This window comes from Diaporthe batatas (genome assembly GCF_019321695.1).
Source record: "Diaporthe batatas strain CRI 302-4 chromosome Unknown Contig00009, whole genome shotgun sequence".
NCBI lineage: Eukaryota > Fungi > Ascomycota > Sordariomycetes > Diaporthales > Diaporthaceae > Diaporthe > Diaporthe batatas.
This window is the reverse complement of record NW_025408556.1, coordinates 242,579-268,331: the sequence shown is the minus strand read 5'-3', so window position 1 is coordinate 268,331 and position 25,753 is coordinate 242,579. Positions and strand designations below refer to the sequence as shown.

The following is a 25,753-nucleotide window of genomic DNA, read 5'->3' as shown; positions in this document are numbered from 1 at the left end:
CAGCCTCCTCACCGCCGTAGACTCTGAGGCTATCATCGCGCTTATCGATGAGAGGGGTGCAAGGTACCCCAGACAATGCCGGGATGGGCCGGTGACTCGCGACAGGGGTGGCACGGGTCGAGTCGCGCTTTCCTGGCCGTCTGCCCAATTGGGTGGCTGGCTGCTGTGGAAACCGTCTTGGCAGAATAAACAACATGGCTGGAGACAGTCGCACCTTGCAGATGCGCTTGCGAGTTGCAGGCCCGCAGCCTTTTTTTACTGCTACGCCTCATCCAGCCATCGCCCGATCCCGCGTCGAATCCCCCCCAGCCGTCACTGCCCAACCTGCCATCCTGCCAACATGACACTGTCAGATTGCGACTTCATGCTCTCTCATAATAACACTGCCGGCTATAGAGCGATTCCTTGATCCTCTCTCCTCGCATCGTGACATTTCCTCAGCTCTATTTCCCATTTCCTAATTACACAGTGCACCCTCCACCCCGGCCGCATTGCCGCGATACCCTGCCACCTGCCAGTAGATCCCGACCTCACTCGAGTCAACAAGCCCGGTTCCGCCTCGAAACACCTCCATTCCAGCCCAGCCATAAGACACCACCGTGGCCCGGGACATACTCCACCATGCCTCCCGCCGAGAGGGACTCCTTTAGTAGCAATGGGGATCGTCCTTGGTCAAGTCACTCCTCGAGACATTCACATTCCCAATCATTCTCCTTTGACCACACCCGCGCATTAGTACCCATGTAAGTGAGCATTCCTCCTCCAGCCTGTGGCTTCCTCCTCCTCCTCCGCCGCCTCTGCCTCGTCCTCCTCGCCCCTCCATCCGACGGACCAGAGGACGGGGCCCTCCCGCCGTGTCATGCCGTCGTTATGGCGCAAGCTAAGTACTGTCGTCAGGTGGGACAGCTCAGATCCCGAGCGGGCTCCTCCTCCGCTGCCCTTGAACCCGCAGTCGCCTGTCACGGCTACTTCCCGCGCAGGCACATCGTCTGCCATTCAGTCTGCACATGCAGCCCTCACAGAAAAGGCACGCGAGAACCAGCTCGTGCCTCATCCGCTCACAAAACGGACCCCCGACGTCTCTCCCGAGAGGGCAACTGGCAGGGGCGCTGCCCATCGGCGCATGCAGTCACTGCAGCCGTCTTCAGTCCGAGACTTGAGCCTGATGCTCGAGGGCGGTTCTTCGCCGTCGAGATCACCTGAAAAGAAGGAAGGACCAACGACACCCTCCCGATCCGGCTCCGATCCTTTCGACGAACAAAAGACGGACGAGAAAGACCAGAAGCAAATCAGCCTCACCCCCATCGGTCAGAGCCTGACACCAGTGCTTAGACCGACTCCAAGGCGTCCTCAGAGCATCCTCGGCGAGAACACACCACCACAGTCTGCGACTATGCTGGCGCTCCAGACAATGTCCACTCCGAAAGACTCTCCCCGGGAGCGGGACGCCGAAAAGCCCCTGTCCAGCCTCACTAATGGCTCAAACGCCACGGCCAGGTCGCCACAACAGCTTGACACCCTGTCAACCCAGATCCTGACCTTGACGAATATAGCCACATCGCTGCAGAAGGAGATGTCGCAGCTGAGCCGACGAAGCAGGGATAATGCCACAGACTTGCTGAGTCTGAAGGAGGCTACGCACACCCGCGACGAAGACATCAGGAAGCATCTGCGTGACCTGCTTCACAACATGGAGGAAGTTTCCTCGCGCACGTCATCCCGGGATATGCACGGAGGCCCCCTCTTGCTCGATAACAAGCCATATTCGCTATCCACATCCTCAAAAGCCAGTAATAATTCCCGTCCGTTCGCCTTACCTCGTATACCCTCACCAAATAGCTTTTCAACTTCCCTGGATCGGGAAAATCTCAGCACACCGTCACTCTACGGCGGTGACGCATCTGCCTCGGTTGGCCTCCTTGAAAAAATTATCCGTGACATGGGGACCAAGGAGGGCCAGGAACAGCTCCTCGCTCGGCTGTCCGACCTGGCCGACAAACTCAACGGTTCTGTGGTCGAGAAGAAAGTGGAGGATCTCCAGCGTCTCATCAAGAACAACATGGACCAGTCTATTGTGCTTGCCCAGCCCGGCGGCAGTGGAGCTGTCAGGGGCAAGGCAGGGCTACCTAGGAACATGAGCTTCGACGAAGCATCCGATCTACACGGTGGCCGGTCCTTGGAGTCCCGTGTGGATCAGCTTGTTCAGGACAAGGACGGCCGTCGGGTGTCCGCGCCCATGGCAAGAGCTGCCGCTGATCTAATAAGCGATGATATTGTCAAGATCATCCGCACCGTCAAGGACAGCGTCGCACAAGGCGGAGGCCTCACCGCCGAGGTTAAGGCTCTTGTTCGGGAGCTTCGCGGCGAGGTTCTCGGCATGGGAAGAGAGATAGGCCGCAGGCTCGACGACGTCGGTGAGGCAAGCCAAGCCAAGTCCGCCGCAGCAACAAAGGCCGAGATCAACAAGGTTGTTGGCGAGGGCCTGCTCGAGATGAGGCAGCACATTGATCATCTCACCAAGGAGCACCAGCGGCAATCGCAAGCTGTCGTGGCCGCCAACAAGCCGCCTGCGGTGGACTACCGGGAGATTTACAATGCCTTGAGGACGGCACTCAAGGACGCCAAGGCACTGCAGAAGGATGTCCCCGAGTTGCGTAGGGAGGACGTTGTTGACGCCGTCAGAGACGCATGGGAAAGGTATAAGCCGGAGATAACCGTGGAGCAGGTCGGGCTTGAGCGGGACGAGGTGCTCGCGTGTCTCAAGGAAGGCTTCATGCAATACGCACCACGAGACAATCAGCCCGAAGCAGCGACACGAGAAGAGGTCTTCAAAGCAGTGGTGGAGGGCCTGCAACACTTCTCGCCCCCGCCCATCGATGTTCCACCAGCACTCTCCCGCGACGAGATCGTCGAGGCCGTCCGAGACTGCCTCGAGGAGTTTGAATTTCCCGTAGCCGCATCCGCTTTGGGGGCGGAGCTCTCCAAGCAGGACATGATCGATGCCGTTAAGCAAGGCCTCGAGGACCTGGATCTGCCCGCAAAGGACAAAGGCCCGCTAGTCCCATTGCAAGGTAATAATGAGGAAGTCATCGGGCGTCTGCATGAAATCATGGAGGCCATGCACGACGAGTTCAAAGCCGTCTCGCTGGAAGCCAAACAGAATGTGGCTGCCAATGGCCGCGACACCGAGCAGGTCCTCGATGCTACCAAAGACGGGTTCGAGAAGCTGCGAGCCGACATTGAGGGCTACGTTGACAGAGCCAATGGTGTCGCCAGCCAGGAGGAGTTCATGGAGGGACTCTTGAGGAGCCTCGATGACTTCCGCGACGAGATCGGTGACATCGTATCCAAGCAGGCGGATGGTTCCAGGGTCCTGATCAAAGAAGAGATAGAGGCTCTGCGAGAATCTGTGAACGGCACGCTGGTGCCCGTGACCCCACAGACCCAACAGGGTGGCCACGAAGAGGTCATAAATGCTCTGCAGGAAGGACTCGGCAATCTCAGGCAAGAAATCAGCCAGCGTCCGATCGCCGGAACAAACGAGGTTCTTGACGCTCTACAGGAGGGTCTCAACGACCTCAAAGTCAGCATTGAGAAAATTGCCGACAAGCCTGCTGACATGACCGCCAACGACGAAGTTCTCGACGCTCTCAAGTCCGGTCTCGACAGTGTCAAGTCTGATATCGAAGGCCTACGTGAGAACAACAAGGCCTTGGCGCCAATCAGTGCTGATGCTATTGTCCCAGCGGACATGCTGAAGCACGATGATATCAAGAACCTTGAAGTGCTCATTTCTCAACTCCGAATCAAAGTGGAAGCCATGGAAAGCCCGCCACCTCAGCCCGCCCCTGTACCAGCTGACTCTGGCCCATCTCTTACAAAAGAAGACCTCGACCTCATGGTGGAGATGCTGGATAGCATCAAGATACAAGTTGACGAGTTGGCCAGCAACGCCGCCACGGCTCCAAAAGAAGCAGCGGCTGCCGGCGATGCTGCAACCAAGGAGGATATCGAGGCCGTTGAGACCATCCTCCGCAACACAAAGGCGCGCCTCGATGACCTCATAGATGGAGAGCAGGCAGTCCGCAAGGATCATGTCGATGCGCTCGAGGTCCTGCTCCTCGAGACAAAAGACGGACTCAGTGGTCTCACAACAAAACTCGAGGATATCTCGCATCGCGAGGATACCAAGGCTGTGGAGTCACTTGTCACGCAGGTCGTCGGCGCCTTTGATGAGTTGAAAGAACGTCACGAGAAGCAGCTCGAGGACCCGGAGAAGGTCACCAAGACGGATACGGATGCCATCGAAGCCGTCTGTCTCGACGTGAAAGCCGTTGTCGAGCAGATGGTCAAGTCAGACATTGCTGCTCTTCCTTCGAAGGATGACCTGAAGAGCCTTGAAAATCTTGTCACAGAGCTCAAAGATCTTTCAGATAAGCAGAATATAGAGTTAAAGGAGGCCGCAGAAAAGCATGCCGCGGAGATGAAGGAAGCGACTGAGAAGCATGCCACCGAGCTCAAAGAGCTGGCAGACAAGCACGCCGAGACCAACGCGAAACAGTTTGAGGAGCGCCAGGCAGAGACTGTCGGCGTGGCAGACCGTGTAACGGAGGTTAAGACGTTCCTGGAGGAAATGCAGACCATGGTCAAGGAGAAGCTTGAAGGGGGTGCCACTGGTGTTGAGGGCCTCGGCAAGTCCCTCGAGACGCTCGGCGAGACGATAGGCGCAAACGCGAATGTCCACGCAGATCTCAAGGAAATGTTTGAGACGATGAAGACGGAGTTCGAAGACTCCAAGGCGGGCGTCGTCGGCGCCAAGCTCGAGACGGACGAAAAGCTCGACTCAACCACTGACACCCTCCGGGCCAAGATTGACGAGCGCATCGACGAGGTCATCACCAAGTACGACGAGTTCCAAGCTTCCCTCGAGGAGCGCAACAAGGCCGCAGAAACCCGTGACGAGCACCTCGAGGAGTCTGTAGTCGGCACCAAGGCCGTTGCTGAGGAGCTAAAGTCTCTCATCGACACCCTAGGGTCGACAGTCACGGACTCCCTTGAGAAAATGGAAGAGGCATCGAAGACTGTTTTTACACGTGTTGAAGACATGTACCTGAAGTCTGACGACAACCACAATGAAAATAAGGCGGAGCACACGCAGACTCGCGACCAGGTCAAGGAAGCCTTGGGCGCGTTCGAGGGGCTCAAGGGCGAGGTCAGCGAGTACCAACCCAAGATTCTCGAGGCCATCCGGGATGTTCTCACTATGGTCGATCAGCACTTTGAGCACTCGAAAACATCCGTCAACGAGATGCAGGAGAAGATCAGCCAAAAGATCGAAGAAGCCAAGCCCGAACCACTCATGCTGCCACCTCCCCCAGAGAAATACGACGACTCCGGGGTGCACGAGAAGCTAGACAAGCTCGTTGACCACACCGCAACGACCGACAAGTCTCTCGAACAGCTGAGCACTCTCGAAAAGGTGCACAGCGAGGTCGTCAAGACGGCTGCAGAGCTCTCGGCTTTCCTGGCATCACAAACCCAGCGCATCGAGGACGACCACGAGGACATGGAGAAGACGCTACAGGAAACGGTCAAGAACCTCCACGAGACAAATGTTGCGCTAGAGCGAAGGCTGGCACAGAAGGACCAGGCGGAAGTAACCATCGTGGACCTCCAGATGGAAGAGGATCGTCTACGCGAAAGCATCGCTGGGTTGAAGGTCGAGCAGGAGAGCCTGGTCAGACAGAAGGTCCGGCTCACCGGCGACGTGTCTTCCCTGGAGACGGCACTTAGGCTGCGCCGGGAGGAGCTCCATGAAATGGAGTCCCGCGCCGAGGGTCTTGAGCGGCGCATCCTAGAGGGCGTGATGGACCAGAGCAGAATCCTGCTCATGGCCAAGTCCAGCAAAAAGGCCCGCGAGACCCACGACATCATGAGCCGCAAGCGTGTCACATCCAAGCAAAAGCCCGCCGAGGACAGCATCCCTGAGGAGAAGCCGGTGGCGCCCTCGAAGTCAGGCGGCCACCATCAGGCGGCCTTCAAGACTGCAGTGAACTCAAAGCTCAGCAGCCTCCAGCCGCCAAAGCAGACCCGCCGCATATTGTCGCTCAGCCAGCTGAACAAGCAGCCAGGTCTGAATGCCGCCGCAATCACAGGTGGCGCTGGATTCAAGAGGAGTCAGAGCGTCAAGACACTCACTGGCGCAGGGGCGCTGCGGAAGTCCAGCTGGAACGGGCGGACTCATGCCGGCAAGAAAGGCTATGGTGACCTCCACGGCGATGAGGGTGATAAGGAGAATGTCAGCATGGACGTCGTAGCGCTTAGAGAGAGCGATGAGGAAGGGTTTGACGAGACCCCTGCCAGCGAGCATCCCGGCGGGGAGCTTGTCCTTGTGGGCAATGGCGGCGGCGGCGGCGGTGGCAGCGGCGTCGGAGCATCGGAGCTGAGCGGCAGCACCCTGAGCGACAACTGGAGCGATCCGGGTACCGAAAGCCTCGTCGACGGTGGTAGCGCCCTGAGTGAGGACTTCAGTGAGGCCGGCACTGGGAGCCTTGTCTCTGGTGGTAGCGAGGCTGACGGCCAGGGTGGCGACCAGAGTGACGCGGAGACATTACGACGGTCGAGTGTACGCAGTGGCTCAATCACAGGCTCCGATTACACGGATGCACGCACCGAGGAGCAGGACCCTTATGATACGTACTCCGACTCGGGTAGCGACTGGACAGAGAGTGCGGTGGGCAGCTCCCTTGTCTCTGGCAGTGCTGTGAGCGGCTCCGAGAGCGAGAATGGCCTCGGTGCGACAAGCACGGTGGATGGTGATGCATCTTCTGTTGGGGGTCAGGCCGCTCTGTTGGAGGCCTAGGCAAATTGATAGGACGCATGATTGACGTGGTGTATGAAGGTTACGGAACAACGAATGGTTAGAGCCGGGTAGGGAGGCTTTGGACTAGGATGGGGGGGGGGGAAGCAACAGATGGGGAACTTGTTATGGCAGACCGGCCCCTTTGTGCTTGTACGACGTCACGAGTATTGTCCGAATTTCGAACATAAGCTGGGTGTTAGGGTGTTTTGTTTTCCTCTCTGCTCCTTCGAAGACGTCCACAGCGACAGCGCGCCCATCACCGACTTGGACGGCGAGCGAAGGAGGTACGGTATGGATTTTCTTATCATTAATACCCTCTCTTTGCCATTAGGTAGATAGACAGTCGGGGGGTTCAATCAGCTAGCGTTACTCGTGCTGGGTGCTGCCAGAACGCAGGAATGGCCATGTGGTTTACTCGTGCGATGAATATGATGCGATGGTAGGGCAGGCTGCCTGGTATATCATGGTATGTCCTCTTGTACATGCGCCCCCCAACCACGGCCTTTCTCCCCTTTTTGCTTCGGTCGTGCCTTGTACCCCGGGCATATATATGCTCCTAACTCACACGCCCCATCTCCAAAGTCTGAGCGTGCAAGCCTGCGTGACTAGCGCGTACGAGTCTTTGGGCTGATGGTCTCCTTGCCGTCCATCCATGGCCGCAAGACCTCGGGTATTGTGACAGTCATGCTGCCTTCGTCCCAGCCGGTTTCCAGTATGGCGGCGAGCACCCTGGGGACGGCAAGCGCCGTCCCGTTGACGGTCCAGGGGTAGGTCATCTTGCCGCTGGAGCCGCCAATGCGGACCCTGGTGGCCAGCCGACGCGTCTGGTAGTCGGTACAGATGCTGGCGGACGTGACCTCGCCCCAGCCCTCCTCCTCGTCGTGGGCGCCGTCGACCGACGCGGCGACGCCTTGTTTGCCAGCAGCGGACGAGGTGTCGCGGCGGGCACGCGAGGGGAACCAGGCCTCGATGTCGTTCTTGCGGGCGGCGCTGGCGCCCAGGTCGGCGGTGGGCATCTCGAGGATGCGGCAGTGCAGGCCCAGGGAGCCGAGGATCTCGGTCTGCATGTCGAGCATCTCATCAAAGACCTCTGCGGCGGCGTCCGGGTCAGGCGGGGTCCAGGCGAACAGCTCGACCTTTGTGAACTCGTGCACGCGGTACAGGCCCTTGGTGTCGGCGCCGCGGGCGCCGGCCTCGGCGCGGTAGCAGCGGCTGACGGCGGCACGGCGGCTGGGGAGGTCGGCCTCGTCGAGGACCGAGTCGGCGCGCATGCCGGCCAGGGGGATCTCGGCGGTGGCGGCGAGGCTGAGCTCGGGGCGGCCCTTGTCCCTGTCGCGGGGGCTCTGGCTCAGGGTGTAGACCTGGGTCTCGCCGTTCTGGTCGCGGGGCATGAAGCCGCAGGCGGAGGCGATGTGGCTGTAGACGACCGAGGGCGGGCTGACCTGGGCCCAGCCGTAGCGGCGGGCGGTGTCGAGGGCGTAGCTGACGAGGGCGTGCTCGAGCTGGGCGCCGTCGCCCAGCAGGTAGTACCAGCCCCAGCCGGAGCTGGTGGCGGCGCCGGCAAAGTCGAGGATGCCCAGCTCGGAGCCGATGTGGACGTGAGAGCGCCAGACGCGGTCGGAGGAGCTGGGGTGGGGCTCCGGGTGGTCGTTGATGTAGCTCAGCACGGCTGGCCGGTCGCCGCGCGGGGCGTCCGGGCCGGTGAGGTTGGGCAGGGCGAGGGCGAGGGCCTGGATCTCGGCCTGCAGGCGGAGCTCGTCCTGCTCGATGGAGGCGAGCTGCTGCTTGAGGCGGCGGGCCTCGTCCAGCAGCCCGTCGCGGGTGGCGGCGGCGGTGTCCTGGTCCTGGTCCTGGTCGGGGCTCACGGACGAAGGGTTGGCGATGTGGCGGCGCAGCAGGTTGGAGCGCTCACGCAGGGCGCGGCCGTCGCGCTGGCGAGACTGCCACTGGTCGTGCAGCCGGACGATGCGGGCGGGGTAGGCGGCCTGGGCGTTGTAGTTGCGCTCGATGCATGTCTGCTCGTACAGGGCCGGGTTCTGGCGGATGTGCTTGATGTCGACGGTGGGCTTGGGCGCAATGGTGGGCCTGCCGGCGGCGAGGGACTGCTCGGGAGAGCGCAGGCGCGACGACGAGTGCAGTGGCCTGCGCGGGTGTGTGTAGTTGAGGTTGAGCCGGGCCTGTGGCTGCGGCTGCGACTGCGGCTGCGACTGCGAGAGGCGGCATCGCAGGCATGTGAATCCCCGCCGGGCAGTCCTCATGGTGTCATGAGGTTAAAGTTGAGGTTGAGGATGAGGTTGAGGATGGGCTTGTGTGCTCTCGCCCTTCTTCCCTCCCTCTCTTTCCCTTTTTTTCCTTCTTTGGGCTGTCCCGATTTATAAAGCAGGGCCCTCGGGAGAAGGAGCAGAAATCTGGTGATGATTGCGGGATGTTGCGGGATGCTGTCGCAGCAGATGGCAGCAGATGTGAGAAAATTAGGTCAGAGCTCAGAGCTTCCCCTCGGCCGGGATGCTTGGGGTCCTGGACAGGGGTTGGGGTCCCACCTGGAGAGTCTGGGGCCCTGGGGCCCCAGGGTTGCGTTTGTCAACAGCCCACCTCGGTGATAAGTGCCAAGTGTGTTGGCGACGGACCGACAACCACCTAATACCACCTTCCCTTCTCAACCCCTCGGCCCGTTGTTGACTTTCCAAGTTCCCAACTCGTACACACCATGTATGCATGTCCAGCTTGCCGCCACAGCACGGACGCTTCCCTATCTCGTCCCCATGCAATACTGCAGGCTGTCTTATCCGGCTTCCATGTCGCATCTGGCCTTGCTGCCATCCGATGCAACCTTTGAACCTGGACGGCCATGTCCTCCGGAAAGTGCCCCGATTAAGATGGCCCCTGGGCCTCATCACCCCGTGAGCCTGCCGCTTCTATATAAGGTTGGCATAGGGTGGCCTGGTATGCAGGAACAATGTCCTCCTCAAGGCCCTGGACTGTGAGGCTCTGCTTGCCGGGGAAACCACACAGCTCACTGCATCATGGTCGCCTGGAGGGCCTCTCTTGCCGCCTTGGCCGGCCTCATCACCATCGCCTGCGCCTCCACTGCCAGACGAGACGACACTGCGCCCAGTCTTGAGCCCACAAACGTCCCCGGCGCATATATTGCCGAACTCGCCGACGACCAGGTACCGTCTATACCGGTGTGGCCGCCTTTGTTGGAGGCCAATCTTGGACTGACCCAATGCAGGATGCCACCGCCCTCTTGAGCCAGATCGAGGCTGAAGCAGGTGTTTCTCGCGTCTCCCAGCGCGTGAAACTCCAGTCCAAGGTCTTCAGGGGCGTGTCCTTTCAGGTCCATGGCCCTGGCGAGGAAGCCGCCCACAGGATCGCCGCCCTGCCCCAGGTCAAGCAGCTGTGGCCGGTGCCCCTGATTCGCGTCCCCGACCTGGGCCTCACCTGGACCGGCAACGACAGCGCCCCATCCAAGTATAAGCGCCAGGCCAATTCCACAGACTCCTGGCCCCCTCATGTCCTGACCCAGGTCGACAAGCTCCGCGCCAAGGGCTTTACCGGCGAGGGCTTCCGCATCGGTATTGTGGACACGGGCATCGACTACACCCACCCTGCCCTCGGAGGCTGCTTTGGACCCGGCTGTCTGGTTGAGTACGGGGCAGACCTCGTCGGGGACACCTTTGATGGCACCAGCGCCCCCATCCCCGACGCCGATCCATTCGACGACTGCCAGGGCCATGGCACGCACGTGGCTGGCATCATCGCAGCCGCCGAGAACCCAATGGGCTTCACCGGCGCCTCTCCTGGCGTGAAGCTCGGCATGTACCGCACCTTCGGGTGTCCTGGGGTCACCACAGGGGATATACTCCTGGCAGCCGCCATCCAGGCTTTTGAGGATGGGTCTGATATCATCACAGGCTCCGTCGGCGGCGCCAACGGCTGGGCCGGCGATGCCTTTGCCGTTGCTGTCGCCAGGATTGTAGACGCCGGTGTGCCCTGCACTTTTGCTGCTGGCAACGAGGTGGGTGGTACTGAGGGCCTCTTTGGGATCAGCTCTCCCAGCACCGGCGATGGCGTCATGTCTATCTCGTCGTACCAGAGCGACGCGTCGGACAGCCCCGGCCGCGTGTCTGCATTCACCAGCTGGGGCCCTACCTTTGAGCTCAAGTTGGCTCCGAGCTTCGGCTCACCCGGTGGCGACATCCTCAGCACCTGGCCGGTGGCCCTCGGCTCATACGCCGTCGCCTCGGGCACATCCATGGCCACGCCTCTGGTGGCAAGTATCGTCTCCCTAGTGTCTCAGGTACGTGGTGCCCGCCTCGGCTCGACTTGAGAGCTGCCCGATATCTGTCTCGTCTTCTCGTATCCTGACGGCGTTGATTAGGCTCGAGGGACGAGGGATCCTGACCTGATCAAGAGGCTTCTCGCGTCGACGGCGAAGCCGGCCAAGTCACAGAACTACGGCGAGGCCAACAGCGAGCTAGCCCTTGGTCCAGTGCCCCAGCAGGGCGCCGGTATGGTCCAGGCCTTCGATGCCGCCTATGCGACGTCTGTACTCAACGTCGCCAGCCTCTCATTCAATGACACCGACAACCTCGTTTCCGAGGCCTCTTTCGCCGTCACCAATGTCGGTGACACTCCGGCAACGTACAACCTGTCACACGTCCCTGCGCTCACAGCCACCACTCTTTTCGACATATACCGCAGCAGCTCCCCAGAAGTGAACCCCGTGTACGCGGCACTGACCTTCGAGCCAGCCTCTTTTACCCTCGAGCCCAACGACACCGCCGAGGTCCACATAAGCGTCGTGCCTCCAAAGGGACTGGACGCCGCCTCCCTGCCCATATACTCCGGCTGGGTCGTCCTCGACGGCACAAACGGAGACGGCGACATAGCCCTCTCACTGCCGTACATTGGCGTCGCGGGCTCCATGAGGAACGCGACTGTACTCGCCTCCCAGCGCCTCTCCCTCAGCCGCAGTGACGACCCGACCAACCCCGAGGTCCCTGCGAACACCACCTTCCAGTTGCCCGCCCCGGCCGCCCACCCGGACTGGGCCCAGCCGACTTTCAACACGTCCGACTCGGTCTTGCCGCCCGGTGCCCTCCCCGACCAATTCGTATGGTTAGTTTTGGGCAGCGCCGAGGTCCGCATCGAGGCAGTGCCCCTCGATTCTAGCACGCCCGGCGCCGTGGACAACGGCCTCGGGGTCGTCACCCTCGGAAACGTCGCTGGCTATCCACTCACGTACCACCGGCCCATCGGCTGGATGAGTCCCTGGGACGGCAGCCTGGCCGATGGCTCATGGGCGCCGGCAGGGCGGTACCGGCTAACTATCTTCGCGCTCAAGATATCTGCGGATCGGGCCCTGACGGAGAGCTGGGACCGGTATGACTCTCCCGAATTTATCATTCGCTATGTGTAGGTGCGACAAGGGCGCTACCGATTCGTTTGTCGTTGGGTATGAGCTGCAGATGTGCCCATCCTGAGGAAGTTGAGACTTGGTTTGAATGATTCAGAGCACTTGAGGTTTAGAACTTGAACTTCTGCGTGAGAACCTTTTCACTTGTGGCTTATGCGCTTTAGTAGTAAAGAGTCCTCGTCGTGATCTACAGTCAAATCTGAGCATCGCAATTACTGCAGGAAGCTAGCAAGAGCCGGCCGGTACTTTCTGACAAAATATCACTAATTAATGCTTGTGTACCCTAAGCGAGGTTGCATTACAGCTAGAAACGCCCACTGCTGCAAAACACCATTATATTGATACATGTGCATCAATGCATTTATGTGTCCATCCCATCGAACTTGTTCTTGGGTGTTCCTCCACCTGCTCACTAGGCCAAGGTAAAAGGGCTGTGCGGAGAAGTTACCCTAGGGTAATAATAGCGCAACCAGACAAGAGGTAATGAAGCCAGCTCTACCTAGGTAGGACAAATTCGTTCTAGCACAAAAAGCTCTCCGCTCGTAATCCAAAGACAACCCGGCTTCAAGTTCCCAAAGTGGGGCAGGGGTAGAACAGTAAACATATCCAGGGTACGTACCAAGGCGCCTAAGACATGGCGAGATGACGGCTGGCGATACTTAGGCAAGTCTTGAGGGATAGAGTGAGTTGCAAGTAACGACGTCGTCGTTGGAAACAACCTTTTCGCCCGGACTAACATCGCTCGTTGCACATACTGCCTGCTTTGCAATAGTCTCATGAGCTGGCTTTGACGCCAATTACGGGAGCAGAATAGCCTTGATATTCTGGAGAACCTCGATAAAATGCTTGTGCCTCTGGTTTTTGTCCTCTGTTGCGGGGCTTTTATCACCTCCCCTCTCGTAAATGCTATTGCATTTCTTTCTCAGCTTAATAGCCCTGTGCAAAGCTCTATTGATAGGTGTTGGGACCGAGAAATTGCCCTGTCGTTTTAGATATTTGGCGACAGGTTCAAGGTTAGAGAGTTTCAGGACATGTTGACGTCTCCCGAGGTTATCACTAGGGGCTTCTAACCACTCATCCGGGCATTCGGTTTCCTCTGCCTTTTCTTTGAGGAACTCAATCACAGTATTAGTTTCCTCTTTGTATTCAATACACCACACCTTGATCCTCTCCCTGTCCATGGTGAATCAATTCAAGGACAATTGAGAGAAGCTCAGAGTGAGCCGATAGCAGTTTCGGTTGATAGAGGCAAGTGTGCCTGAGCTTCTTTTGAAATTTCTTTTCGGTGGAAAGACGTGGTTCAAGGTGATATTGAAAAGGAAAAGTCGTTGGAAGCAGGTGAGCACGTCAGTCCAAGCAAGTGCGGCTCGTCCGTCTCCTTGAATATATAGTCACATTGTGATTCGCCTGTCTTGCCAATAATTAAATAAGTTTAATTTTATTCCGTCCATGTCAAGGCCAGACAGGTCACTTTTAAGCATTGATAAAGTCTCAAAGATCATTGAACTGAAGAACGTAAAATGAAGATAGCAGTGAGTGTTCAAAAGACAACATCAGTTGTCATTGTCTTTGTTTTCGTCATGCTGGGCTTGCTCAAGAGGCCAGCCATGAGCTGTCGATTGTGTACAATTACTTCAAACATGATATATGATGGCCTCATCCTCAGGAGTACTACTATAATGTGCTTTGTAAACAGAACTTGCTCGACAACAAAGAAACCACCTTCCTCAGCCAATGGGAGGTGGTAGGCCGAAGTTGAGCTGAGGGCGCCGAGCCCCACAGCTTGCGACGATAGTGACAATGGCCGGGCGCTTGCTCCCAGCTAATGAAGTAGTAAAATAACATTCTAATCAGTGTTGAATTGGGCCACACATACGTAAGATAGGGCATAGAGTGTACGTTGCTTCATTGCTCAGTGTGGCAGGCATTTGCTGAGTACGACCTGGTAGCGGTAAGCTGTTTAAGTATCTGCAGAAGCCACAAGGCCTCCGCAACAAGGCACTCGGCATGTTGCCTCCGTTACTGGGATATATCACCACTTGTCCCACAGTGAACGCGGCAACGAAGAAGTGGAAGGCAAGACCACGGCATAATTTAGGAGACGGAAACATTTAATCTAGCCTGGCATAACGACTTGCGGTCCACACGTGCTGGTGTCAATGAACAGAGGTGTTGGGAGAGGTTTGCAGACACCAGCGCTGACCCTCGAGATTTAGCCGTCTTGGGGCGGGCTGGCTCGCCTTACTCGCAAAATCTCAAGCGCCAGTTTTCATTCATTCAATGTTCTGACTGGTGAAACCCATTCTAGGAGTCTCTGGCGGATCAGATACTGATGGGGGCGCAAGAGTGTGATACACTTACTTGGCCGAGCCGAGTGAACAGACCGCCTATAACTTGTATGCTGTCAATTGGTATTTTCTTGGGAACAAGTACTCCCATGTTGGAAAACATTCCTTGTGCTACTTCTTGCATAGGTATTTCCTCAATTGGAATTTGAATGCAAAATGGACTACGGGGGCTTGAACACTGGGTTCCGAGTTACCTAGGCAGGTACCGTCCTGGCTATGGGAGTTTGTGATAGTCCTAATATTCATCACCGAATGAGAATTTTTCGAACAAGGTTCGGCACAGAGCTTATAGACGTTCATATGTATCTCTGGAACACGACTTGAGACTGCAGCACTGATCCCAGCGCAGGGCGTTCCGGTGCCCTGACGTTTGTCAAGAGCAGGTCTAGCGCCCGAGAGTACATCGAGTCACGGTTCTGTTTCATCTCTCAGCTGGACCGCGATGAGATCGTTGTGGAAGATAACTGATATATCTGCCGGTTCAAAACACAGCGATGGGCCAACCTCTCACGATACGACTCGTGGGCGGAGGGCTGCAGGAATTGCCTGGGCGTCAAAGAAGTCTCTGTCACTCGAAAACGCGGATCAAAATACAACAGAGGCTGCCTTTCTGGTGTATAGGCGAAAAACCTTCGACACACAATTGATAACACAGGTGAAATCATGCACAGGAGGTGATGCCTAATTCAATGCGATCTAATTGCGCAGTATGTATGGGTGAGTTTAATGCACATAAGGCCTAAAACTTTCTTGGTTCAAATCTCTCCTCGCCTGGATACGAGCCATTGTGGATTACACGAGTACCAGGTGCACGAGGTTTCCGCTTCGTTCGAGACACAGAACGCTTGCATAAAAAACGAACTGAGTAAAAGTCGGGCTGATCCTGATTTCAATTACCCTCGGACCAGCGGACTCGAGCACGGCCGTTCCGGACGGCTGAATCCTTACTATGCACAAACACAACATTCCAGCTCGGGGAAGCTTGTGGTTGACTCAGCACATTGAAACCGGTAGCAGACTGGCCCGCCAAATTTTATGATACAGTGATTGATCTGTGGTCAAGATAGGGTGGCGAACATCGGACAATCACCTCCACTCGGGATGATACAATTGAACAGCTTTCCTGTTATGCAACCAATTCAAAGCAACGTTGAGAAGATCTTGGCCAGTGCCCAAAAATGTGACCAACACTTGAAGAATACACTCATCTCGCCAGGGGCTGAGTGTCGTCCGCGAGTAAACAGAAAGTGGGTCTGCTATTGGTTAGCCGCCCAGTGTTGTGCTGCCCAGGTGGCATACTACATAGTATAGCACCCCGTCGACGGGGACACATGTACAATTTCGAGACCCTTTTTAGCTCCCGTGTGCCCATTGCTACGTTGTCCTTGAAAAGTGGAACAATTCTCCGGAGCATCCACGCGCGGCTGAGTCTCGTGGAAACAAGCTTTGTGCCCCTAGATGGGACGAAAAGGGGGCGCGTCCTATTCGCAGAGACCCATCCCTATTCCCGCCTTACAGCGGTCAAGCTTTCGGCGCATCTGGCCTTGAAACCGCTGAGGGTGTGCTCATGCAAACTCATCATGCCGTCTGCCAGCAAACGAGCCTCCATGCCGCTGCTGGTGTGGACCCCCACGCTGACTCTCGCCCGCATCCCAATCATGGGTTGAAACATCCCAACCCAAGAACTTTGCGGGCCGTCGCCAACGGTTCACTGCCGGTTGATGCGACCCACCCATTACTGCTGATCTTGCCATGAATTTGCTTGTGAAAACCCCCAGCGGCACAGCCCAGCCTTCACGGCGTGTCCCCTAGCCGAACACTTTATTCTGCGAGCCTTATCAACTTGACTTTGCCAAGCCTGCCGCAACTTTTCAAAAGCTGACTCTTTGCCTGCAAAAGCTTACACAAGTAAGTAAGTTAGCTTGCGTGTTCCATATTCGACTGTGTGGCTCAGCTGACAGTCCGGCCCCACCGGCAGATATATACGCATGCTACAGCTGCCCAGGTGTGCGCCGATCGATGTTGAGACGGATTGGGTGTAAATTCAATGCTCGGTTGATGGTGATCAGCGATGAGCCGGGCTTAGGGGAACCTGTCGTCCTCAAAGAGAACCCCTAAAGACCCATCCACTCCCGTCAGCAGCCAACCCACCCAAGCCAACATTCATTGCCTCACCCTCTTGAACGCCCACCTCATGTTAGTTTATACCCCACGGTGAAAAGATGACCGAGGACCTCAAGGGCTCCAGGGGAGATCTGCGACTTCAGGTCCCCAGCAACCCTGGAAGCACCCGCATCCAGCGCGTTCGGCAGAGCGTCGTCCAGTTCCGTGCCAACAAGATCAGCTGGCTGGGCAGCCGGCTAGACGAGAACGAGACGCCCAAGTCAGCCACCGCCAGCGATGACGACAAATCGAGCATCCGCCCAGAGAGTAGTGTGACAATCACGTACGAGCAGCCCAGGTTCAGGAAGCGCGAGACTTCGTCCATCCTTGAGCTATTCTACGATCTCTGGGTGGTCGCCACCCTCAATGTCTTCACGTCGGCGCACGAGATCACCACCCGGGACGAGCTGGCTTCGTTCCTGCAGTATATCTTCTTGCTGTGGACAACATGGTTCCTGGTTGTGATTTACGACGTCCGCTTCCTCGAGGACAGTGTCGTCGAGCGGCTCACCAGGGCGGTCCAGCTCGGTGTCCTCCTTGTCTTTGTACAGGCCGCACCCTTTTTCAACCCCTCCGAGCAGACTCGCGGTGTCTTTGCCTCACTTTCCCTCGTCCTCTCGTTTTCCAGGCTGGTTCTGGCGGGCCAATACGGGATTGTGCTCTGGCAGACTAGGTATTTCTTACAGGGACGCACTGGACTCGTCGTGGTCCTCGCCACGCACATCCTTGCCGCCAGCCTGTACGCTTTAGTGTCGGCGGCCTTCTTTGTCAACGAGAACAGTCCGGCTTACGTTGCCTGGATGGTAGTGTCCACGCTTGAGATTGTGGCGAATCTCATTGTCGCCATGATGTCTCGTGTGGTCAGCTTTGAGGGCAGTCACCTGCCCGAGAGGCTTAGCCAGCTTACGCTCGTCGTGCTGGGAGAGGGTGTCATCAATCTGGCCCGCGACCTGACGAGTATCGAGCGTAACTCCCAGAACAGCTGGATGTCATGGAGTAAGTCATCCTCCCACGGGTAGAACAATCATCGTGCTGACCGCGACGCCTCCAATCTGTCCAGGCCCTCAGATGTTGTTCATTTTCATGTCCGGCATCGCCATGGTGTACCTGATTTTCCAGATCTACTTCGACTGGATGCATCCCAACAGGATGACCTCGTGGCCCCAGACTGCCTGGGCTCTACTCCATCTGCCCTTTCATTTCGCCCTGCTCCTGGTGATGGAAGCCATGAATCAGTTTATCATCTGGTGGAGGTTACTGGAGCTGATCAGGCAGTCTGCGGCCGACATTTTCAACATAATCTCAGTCCTGCCGGAGGTCCCAACGAGTCAGCAGGTCGCATCTAAGCTGAATGAGACTGTCACGAGATTCTATGAGACATACCCGGCGCAGGAGGATGGAGCCTTGGCGACTGATGGCATCGCGGAAACGCTGCGGAATGTGTCGGTCCTGCCCCAAGAGCTCTGGAACGAGCTTTCAAACAAGGGTGGCGGCGTGAATGCGTCGTTCTCACCCAGCGAAGCACTGAGAGAGTCACTCCGCGAGTTCGAGGATGACCTAGTGGAGCTCTTCTCAGCCACCATAGACACAATCTTCAGCAATTTCGAGCTTGAGCCCCTCGAAAGGGAGCCAAGCGGGATAACAGATGCCTTGGGGGCTCAGAAAGAGGCGTTCGAGGTGACGACGCGCATGTTCAACCTCGTCTTTGTCTATGCATTCCTAGCGGCCGGTACGCTGGTGATCCTCCTGGTGCTCCTCCACGCAGCCTCCAAGAGGGAGGGGTGGACGCCGTTCAACATACTCCGGTCTGTATTTATTGGCGTGCTCGGGCTGGCGCTCATGTTTGTCACCCTGCTGTCCACCAACACGTCGAGCCTGCACAGCTTCTTCGACACGCCGTGGCCGCTGCCTATGATGACCTTGACATTTGTGATTGTGCTGTTTCTGACACACGCACCTCACCCGAGGTCTTTCCTGGGTTACGCCGCCCCGATAGAGGAGGCCTCCGCCGAGGATCCGGGGTATGGCTGGCCTAGATACTACAACGATTCGATCCGCCCGTCACGGGCGAGGGCCTTGCCGGGCCAGGGTGGTGTTTAGAGGCGCCATAAAATAGGAAGCGCACAAGAGTAAATGGATAGACGAGCTCGCAGAAGGGACACAGTTATGTACTTGAGTAGTTACGTGGTATACACAAGACAATATAATACAATACAATACAGACAACGACCACACACACAAGATGCAAAACACACTGCGACGGCCCTAGTGGAGGCTACTGTAATTGGCTACCTAGGTAATAAGCAGACGAACGAGGGAATTCAGCCTCGAATCCTTGGTCCAGCCCTTGGATGCGACGCTACCGTGCTTCCTTGGTTTGGCCGCTGGGGGAGGTGCCGCTAGAGATGGCGCCGACGAATGAGGAGACGGGATTGGGCTTGCCGAGATCCAGAAGGGGCAGTTGACGTCATGCCGTCCGCAGGGGAGTTAAGCTTCAACCAAGCTTGAAACACAACACCACCATGACAACACCAGCCTAGCAGCCTAGCCGTCGCCCGCTCTAGTTTAACCTGGCTGCGCTGTGCAAAGCCGGGCCCAGCCCCAGAGAAAAAGGGAGACGGGACCCACAGCCAACACTGCATTTCAGCCTGGACGGCACATCCTCTCGACTCCCCCATCAATGATCCTGCCCTGCGGTGATCCGGCTTCGTGATCGTCGTGCCGACCGTCAGCACATTCCTCTCCTCTGCCTTCTCTTCTTTCAGCCATAGCTTCCGCCTCGGCATCAACATGGCGCTCTCTAGGGCTTCCCTCCTCGGGGCCATGCTCGCGTGCGCGCAATTGGCAGCAGCAGCCCCGAATCCCGTGGCAGCAGCCCACCCCATGATCACCCCTCCGCCATCTCTCGACCGCCGAGCCCTTGAGCGCCTCCAGGGGCGTGACATCGACTTTGGTGGCTACCTGAACTCGGTCTTCTCGTCCCTCGGCTCAGGCGTCTCCAGCTTTGTGGCCTCGGGCGTGCCCCAGTTCTTCAATGACCTGCCAACAGGCACAGCTGTCGAGTCCAGCCTGGGCATCTCCTCGGGCGACCTCGATGCCTCACCGACACAAGCCCTCAATGTGCCGCCGTACGCCAACTGGACCGACCAGGGCTGGAACATGAGGATCCACGGAAACATCTTCAAGCAGCCCAACATCTCGCGCGAGAAGCTCAACGACCTGGCCAATGTTTTCCTCATCGACGTCGACATCGAGGACCTCCCCGAGGACCAGCAGAACCAGGCCCGGAACCTCACCAGCGAGATCTTCATCGTCCAGCAGGACGACGAGCAGGTCATCATCGACATTGTCAATGACGCGTCTGTTGACCCCAACACCGACAGTGGTGCCATCAACGCAGCTGGTGGGGCGCAGAACATCACCATGCCCTTCAACACCACGGAGCAGGGTGACTTTGACAGCTTTGTAATCCTTCAGAACACCACCGGGCCCAACGGCGGCCACCTGGTGCCCGGCAACGAGACGGATCGGCTGCAGGTGCTCGATCTCTGGGTCCGTGGGGCCGAGACCACGGGCAACGCGACAGCCTACCTCGTCCCACCGACCGGCATCACCATTATTTCGGTATGCTCGTATCCCGGCAGCAAATATACCAGTTCGCACATGCTGACAGACACATATTAGGACATTGACGACATCCTCCGTGTCACCAAGATCTACGACCCGAAGGAGGGTCTTCTCAACTCGTTCGCCCGCCCATTCACACCCTGGGAGAACATGCCTGAGATCTATGCCAACTGGTCAAAGTCCATCCAGAACCTGCACTTCCACTACCTCACCACAACCCCAGAGCAGGTGACCAAGAATTATATGGACTTTATCTACAAGACCTACCCGCTGGGCTCCTTCGACACCCGCCCGCTTAACTTCAGCGATGTGTCAGCGACGCTATCGATCCGCAAGTTCCTCCTCGACAAGATCTTCCAGACCTTCCCGCAGCGCAAGTTCATCCTGGTGGGCGACACGTCCAACTCGGATGTCATGTCCGACTATCCTGAGCTGGTGTCCACCTACCCCGGCCAGGTCCAGTGCATCTTCCTCCGCAACACGAGCTCTACGGATGACAGCGACCTGTTCCCATACAACACCAAGGGATTCAACGGCCTGAACCAGAGCCAGTACATGTTCTTCAACGTGCCGGACGACCTGACCAACCTGGACATCGTCAACGGGAACTGCTACAACGCGAGCGTGGTCCAGAACGTCACCTTCCAGCTGCAGGGCCCCTACGGCCTGGGCAGTGCGGCGGGTGCACTGGCCCCGCCGAGTTGGTGGAGGAGTGTGAGTTGGGGTGTCGGCCTCACGCTCTTGGTGGCAGCGATGTCAGCTTAAAGAATTGGGCGTGATGTTATTTTCACACGGCATGATGACTGAAGAGGTAGGAAGAAAGGAAACGGTTTTTTGGGCATGGCGTTTTTTTGGTTGGAGACGGGCGCGTGTGCCTTTTGATATATATGTATATGGGTTGCTGTGAAATGGGGATAAAGTCGGCCGAGTTGAATCTCATCCACTTCCGGTGGCCGCCATCACCTTTGGTAGTGCGGTTGAAGTCATCGGTGCTTGCATAAACTGCGCGCAGTGATCAATTCCTCAATTCGCCCCCCCCCCCCCTTTCCGAGCCTGCTGGCCGACCTGACTCTTCTCGGCAGGCGTCCCTGAGACAACGACAGCTTGATGACAGCTTGCAGATGTGCGACCCGCCGGCAAGCAACCAACTCAGCCACTCGCAATTTATCGACCACACCAGAGGAGATCTGAGATGCGCACCCCGGCCAGTCTTGGCCTGAAATGCCGTTCTCAGTTCGGGGGGAATTGGAGCTGGCTGTCACTGGTCTAAGCCTTACAGCATCTCTATGCAAGTCTGACAGAGAGGTGGGCCACAGCCAGGGGCTTTTGGTGGCGACCACCCCACAACCGTGCGCGAGAGCTCAACGGCTGCAAGTGTGGTTGTGCATGTATGTCATCGGCCGGCCGGCGGGAGCTGCCTGATGCGGTCAACCGCGGACGCACGACATAAGCCGAATACGGCCGGCGTGGAAAAGCCGTTGTACGGAGTGCTGCAGTGTACGGTGTTCTGTGTGAGCGAGGCGCCGGGGGCTGGCCAGGGCGCGTCGGGGCCGAGTCCAACCCTGCTCGGACTTGGCACCCCTTTCGTGAAGGGGACGATGAGCCAGTTGGCCAGCTGTCACGGCTGCACGGCTGTTTCCAGCGTGGCGTGTTGTCGGACCGCGTGACGGGCGATGTGGGACCGCGACCCCGGGGCCCTGCTGCCCTGGTGCCCTGGCTGCATCTGACATTTGTGTGGGTGGGGTCCCGCGGTTGTCATCTTTGCTTCTTCTCGTCGGCTGATTGTCGCCAGCGCGGCTCCGTCTCAATCATGTGTGGCACCGCACACGGCGGAGGGCCGAGGGCGGACTGCCGTTGTATCGGAGCTCAACAATTGCCGGCCTGTTGCTCATGTGACAGCAGCCACCTGCGCGGCCGCCTGCACGGCATAATCACCCAAGTCACCTTCGGGATGGCTGGCTGATCCCAACCAGACCAGCGCGGAGGGAGAGGGCCAAGGGAAAGGGTGTGGGAGAGGGAGAGGGAGAGAAACAAGAAAAATACTACTCCACACACAGGCAGGAAGGGTACCCTTGCGTCCGTGCGCGCATGGAATTTTCAGGTGAAGGGAACTTCACCTCTCTCACCTGCATTCTGGCTGTCTGGTGGCTCGGCCAGGCCCTCCGAGAAGCGCCATGTATCTCTGCATGGTTCTGGCCTGTAGCGTGTTGCACAGACAAGCCATGCCTGCATATGGTTTGCGTGTGTTTGACCCCCGGGGCCCCGGTAAACTCAATTCAAGCTCGCATGACGCAGCTCGCTCGCAGGCCGGACGAGGGAGGACGATGGATGAGGGCCCCGGAGCCCCAGCCGAGCGAGGACAGTTGTCATTGCAGCGCAGCCTATCCGGGCCCCAACGCTGCAGTGCAGGCTGGAGCATATGCGTCGCCCGTTGTACTGTATATGTGCCCTGTTCTTTTTCTTCTTTTCTTTTCTTTTCCCCCTATATTATTCTTTCCTTTTCCCCTTGGCCCATCTCCTACCCCCCCCCCCCCCCGCTCCTTTTGGGCTCTCCCCTTCCTGTCACCCCGGTCGAGGGCGCATGTTGTGTTACGAGCCGAGCGGCAGTTTTCCAGGGACAAGAGCATCATCTCGCAGCCCTGGCTGGCCCACTTGCCGCCGTCACAAGGGTCCCCACCGCATTGGAAAGCATCGCTGTGCCATCTTGCCGCGCGCGAGGCTCCTCATGGTCAACTGGTGCGGTTTGGACCTCGTGTTGTCTCGCTGTTTCGGCCTGCTCATCAAGGTGTCCAAGAGGGAAACCAAGTTTGGCATAAACTCAAATAACAATGACAATGATATCGATCTCGCCTGCTACGGCGAAGCTCTCCTCACCGCCATGTCGGGCTTGCTTTGTTGGCGGACGTCACCGGTAGATGAAGCAAAAACCCCCGAGCAAGATTGCAGACGCGCATATAGCATGTGCTTACCCGCGCTGCAGTCAACAACTATCGGCCTGGCAGCCCTGGGTACCCACGGTCCTACTCAGCCATGCACTCTATCTTGAATGTTTCGGGTCGTGGGGCGTTTCACACCCGGGAAGCCTCCCAATTTGCGGACGAGTCGGGCGGAAACAGCATCATCCCCCCCGTCCCGGCTCGCTACCGAGTGTCTTGGTGAACAAGCTCGGGTTGGTTGCTTGGGACCCCGGGGGGATAATACCTCTGGGATCTCTGTACGACCGTGGCATGGCGCGGGGGGGAACATGTCAAGCATCTTCACACCGGTGTTTGGTCTGCGGCTTGCTGCCGGCGCCCGAGCCCTCAACGCTTATTAGGATTGCTTCTTCACCGTGCTCCCCAGCCTCCACGTAGCCGATGTTGCAGCCAGGGCCGTAACAGGCGAAACGTGGCCGCCACGGCCTGCACGGGTCGGTCCCTCATGCTGCCTTACCAGGCCAGGCAGGTTGCAACCAGCGAGCGACATAGGACACAATCTAGGCCCGCCAGATCACAATTTTGGCCCTGTCCCTCCGGCCTGTCTTCTCTTCGCTTTCGAGATGCATTGCGTGGGCCCGTCGGAGCACAGCCGGCCGGGCCTCCTGAACTATTTGAAGTATGTCGGATTGGATTTGGGTTTACCTTGGGGGGTTGCTGTGGAGGCTTGCCTGGCCCGGACGATGCATCCCGCAGGTCGGCGGAAGCTATCCGTCGTGCCTGTCGGTATACCGTCTTTGGACTGACTTGTTGCTTGTTGTGTGTAACATCATTGATGTACAGCCAGCCCGTACATGTGCACACTGCACACTGCACACTGCACACTTGTCACCTAGGTACACAGTAATGTGCAGATACCTACATACCCACACAGGCACAGGTACAGACCCCGTATGCCATATCATTATCCAGTCTCCACCTGTTCCTGGAATGCAACCCGCCCTCCCCCAAACAGGGAAAAGAACAAGCTCGGCCGCGGACCCCAGTCCATGACATGCCAGACCCGGCCCCTGCTCCTTGTGCGCCAAGTCTTTGGGCGGCATGGTTGGAGGGGTTTTTAATCCTCAACGGTCCCGGCTCGCGACCCAAGATAGATCCGCGGGAGGAGTGGCTGGCCCGAGCAGGTACAACGGTCGAACCGTCAGGATGCTGGGGGCCGATTCCCCGAGATTATCTAGGCGTGGACATGGCCCGCGTCCTGGCCTGACGCTTCCCGATGTCGGCACATGGGGGGGGGGACTCTGCGTGCGGTGTTCGCACGTCACATATTCTCTCCTCCGGGAGGGCTGGAAATGCCAACAACGGCCTGGTGCTTGTTCCTCGTCACACTCTGTTGGCCCCGGTGCGAGGGTCCATCCGGTGGCCCATCATTAGATGGCGAGTCTCGTCACAGCAATGTGCCAGAATTATCTCTGGCTGATTTCAAGAGCTGGCCACACCGTGCCCTGCTGGATGTCAATTCACGATATACCTGCCGCCTGTCTTTGACACCCCAGGGGCATTGAGTTTTCAACACGCAAATTCTGGGAAGACACAATGTAACAAAACTCGGACTTTTTGCCTCCTGCGCCTTGCTTTACCACACAAAGACAATCTCGGGACCTTCCGTCGGCATATGCCGCAGCCTCAAGCAGCTTCTTACTTCCTCATATGGCTAGTCCCTCCCTAGCGTGGCTCCATCACAAAAGGTCTCCATCCATCCTGCCCATGACCAGCCAAACCGAGCCCCGTACAAAAGAGTCCAGGTGGATGGGGATGTCGGAGTGGGCACGTATTTCGATAAAGAAATAAGGAAAATTGTCCCATGATAACCACGCAGAACCCCCCTCCCAAAAAAAAAAGAGATAGACCAGCCCCGTGTAAACTTTTCCCATCCCGCCTCCCGTGAACAGACACACGAGAAAACCCCCGCCTGAAATTATAATGCTTCCACGTGAGCAAGACCACTTGGTCTTGCAAATGTGTCAACACTCGACCCTGCCGAGGTCATCGCAGAGGACGTTGCCGTTCCAAGGCTCCCGCACAATGGGGAATAGTCGCCCCGATGAACGCGAGCTTCACTGGAAATGTTGGCCAGCGGCCACCGTCCCATCCCCCCAGTCCTTGCCGATTGTCGTTATTCTTGACCGCTGCCGTTCAAAAACGGGCCGGGCGCGCGAAGAATGCTTTGTGTGTGTAGGAGGCATGAGGCACACGGGACAAACCGGGGCGGGTGACGGCACCGGAACGGAGCCGTTGCCAGGTCGGCTTGCTGTGAAGTGAAGACACCACTGTCGCTCCTACGGCCGTGCCGTCGTTACAGAACAGCATAAGGCACAAGCAGTAGATGCTGCCGGAGACAGCGACCTCGGGCCGTGCG

General features: G+C 57.8%; 5 protein-coding genes across 5 annotated transcripts; 4 read left to right on the top strand and 1 right to left on the bottom strand.

Moving 5' to 3' along the window:
* Window positions 1-282: 282 nt before the first annotated feature.
* KVR01_008200 (uncharacterized protein) lies at window positions 283-7,342 on the top strand. Its single transcript, XM_044787907.1, has 2 exons — window positions 283-743; window positions 898-7,342. Exons 1-2 carry the CDS (start codon window positions 622-624, stop codon window positions 6,860-6,862), a joined length of 6,087 nt encoding a protein of 2,028 aa, XP_044643178.1. The 5' UTR covers window positions 283-621; the 3' UTR covers window positions 6,863-7,342.
* A 33-nt stretch (window positions 7,343-7,375) lies between these two features.
* On the top strand, window positions 7,376-12,540 carry KVR01_007976 (uncharacterized protein). Its single transcript, XM_044790621.1, has 3 exons — window positions 7,376-10,032; window positions 10,095-11,162; window positions 11,244-12,540. Exons 1-3 carry the CDS (start codon window positions 9,886-9,888, stop codon window positions 12,282-12,284), a joined length of 2,256 nt encoding a protein of 751 aa, XP_044642954.1. The 5' UTR covers window positions 7,376-9,885; the 3' UTR covers window positions 12,285-12,540.
* Window positions 7,468-9,120, bottom strand: KVR01_008197 (uncharacterized protein; the record flags this gene model as incomplete). Its single annotated transcript, XM_044794972.1, has 1 exon — window positions 7,468-9,120. One exon carries the CDS (start codon window positions 9,118-9,120, stop codon window positions 7,468-7,470), a length of 1,653 nt encoding a protein of 550 aa, XP_044643175.1.
* Window positions 12,541-16,851: 4,311 nt separating the features above from the next.
* Window positions 16,852-18,892, top strand: KVR01_008362 (uncharacterized protein; the record flags this gene model as incomplete). Its single annotated transcript, XM_044788937.1, has 2 exons — window positions 16,852-17,788; window positions 17,853-18,892. 2 exons carry the CDS (start codon window positions 16,852-16,854, stop codon window positions 18,890-18,892), a joined length of 1,977 nt encoding a protein of 658 aa, XP_044643340.1.
* A 425-nt stretch (window positions 18,893-19,317) lies between these two features.
* On the top strand, window positions 19,318-22,924 carry KVR01_007869 (uncharacterized protein). Its single transcript, XM_044787211.1, has 2 exons — window positions 19,318-20,416; window positions 20,477-22,924. The coding sequence occupies exons 1-2, from the start codon at window positions 19,583-19,585 to the stop codon at window positions 21,182-21,184; spliced, it is 1,542 nt and encodes a 513-aa protein (XP_044642847.1). The 5' UTR covers window positions 19,318-19,582; the 3' UTR covers window positions 21,185-22,924.
* The last annotated feature ends 2,829 nt before the right edge of the window (window positions 22,925-25,753 follow it).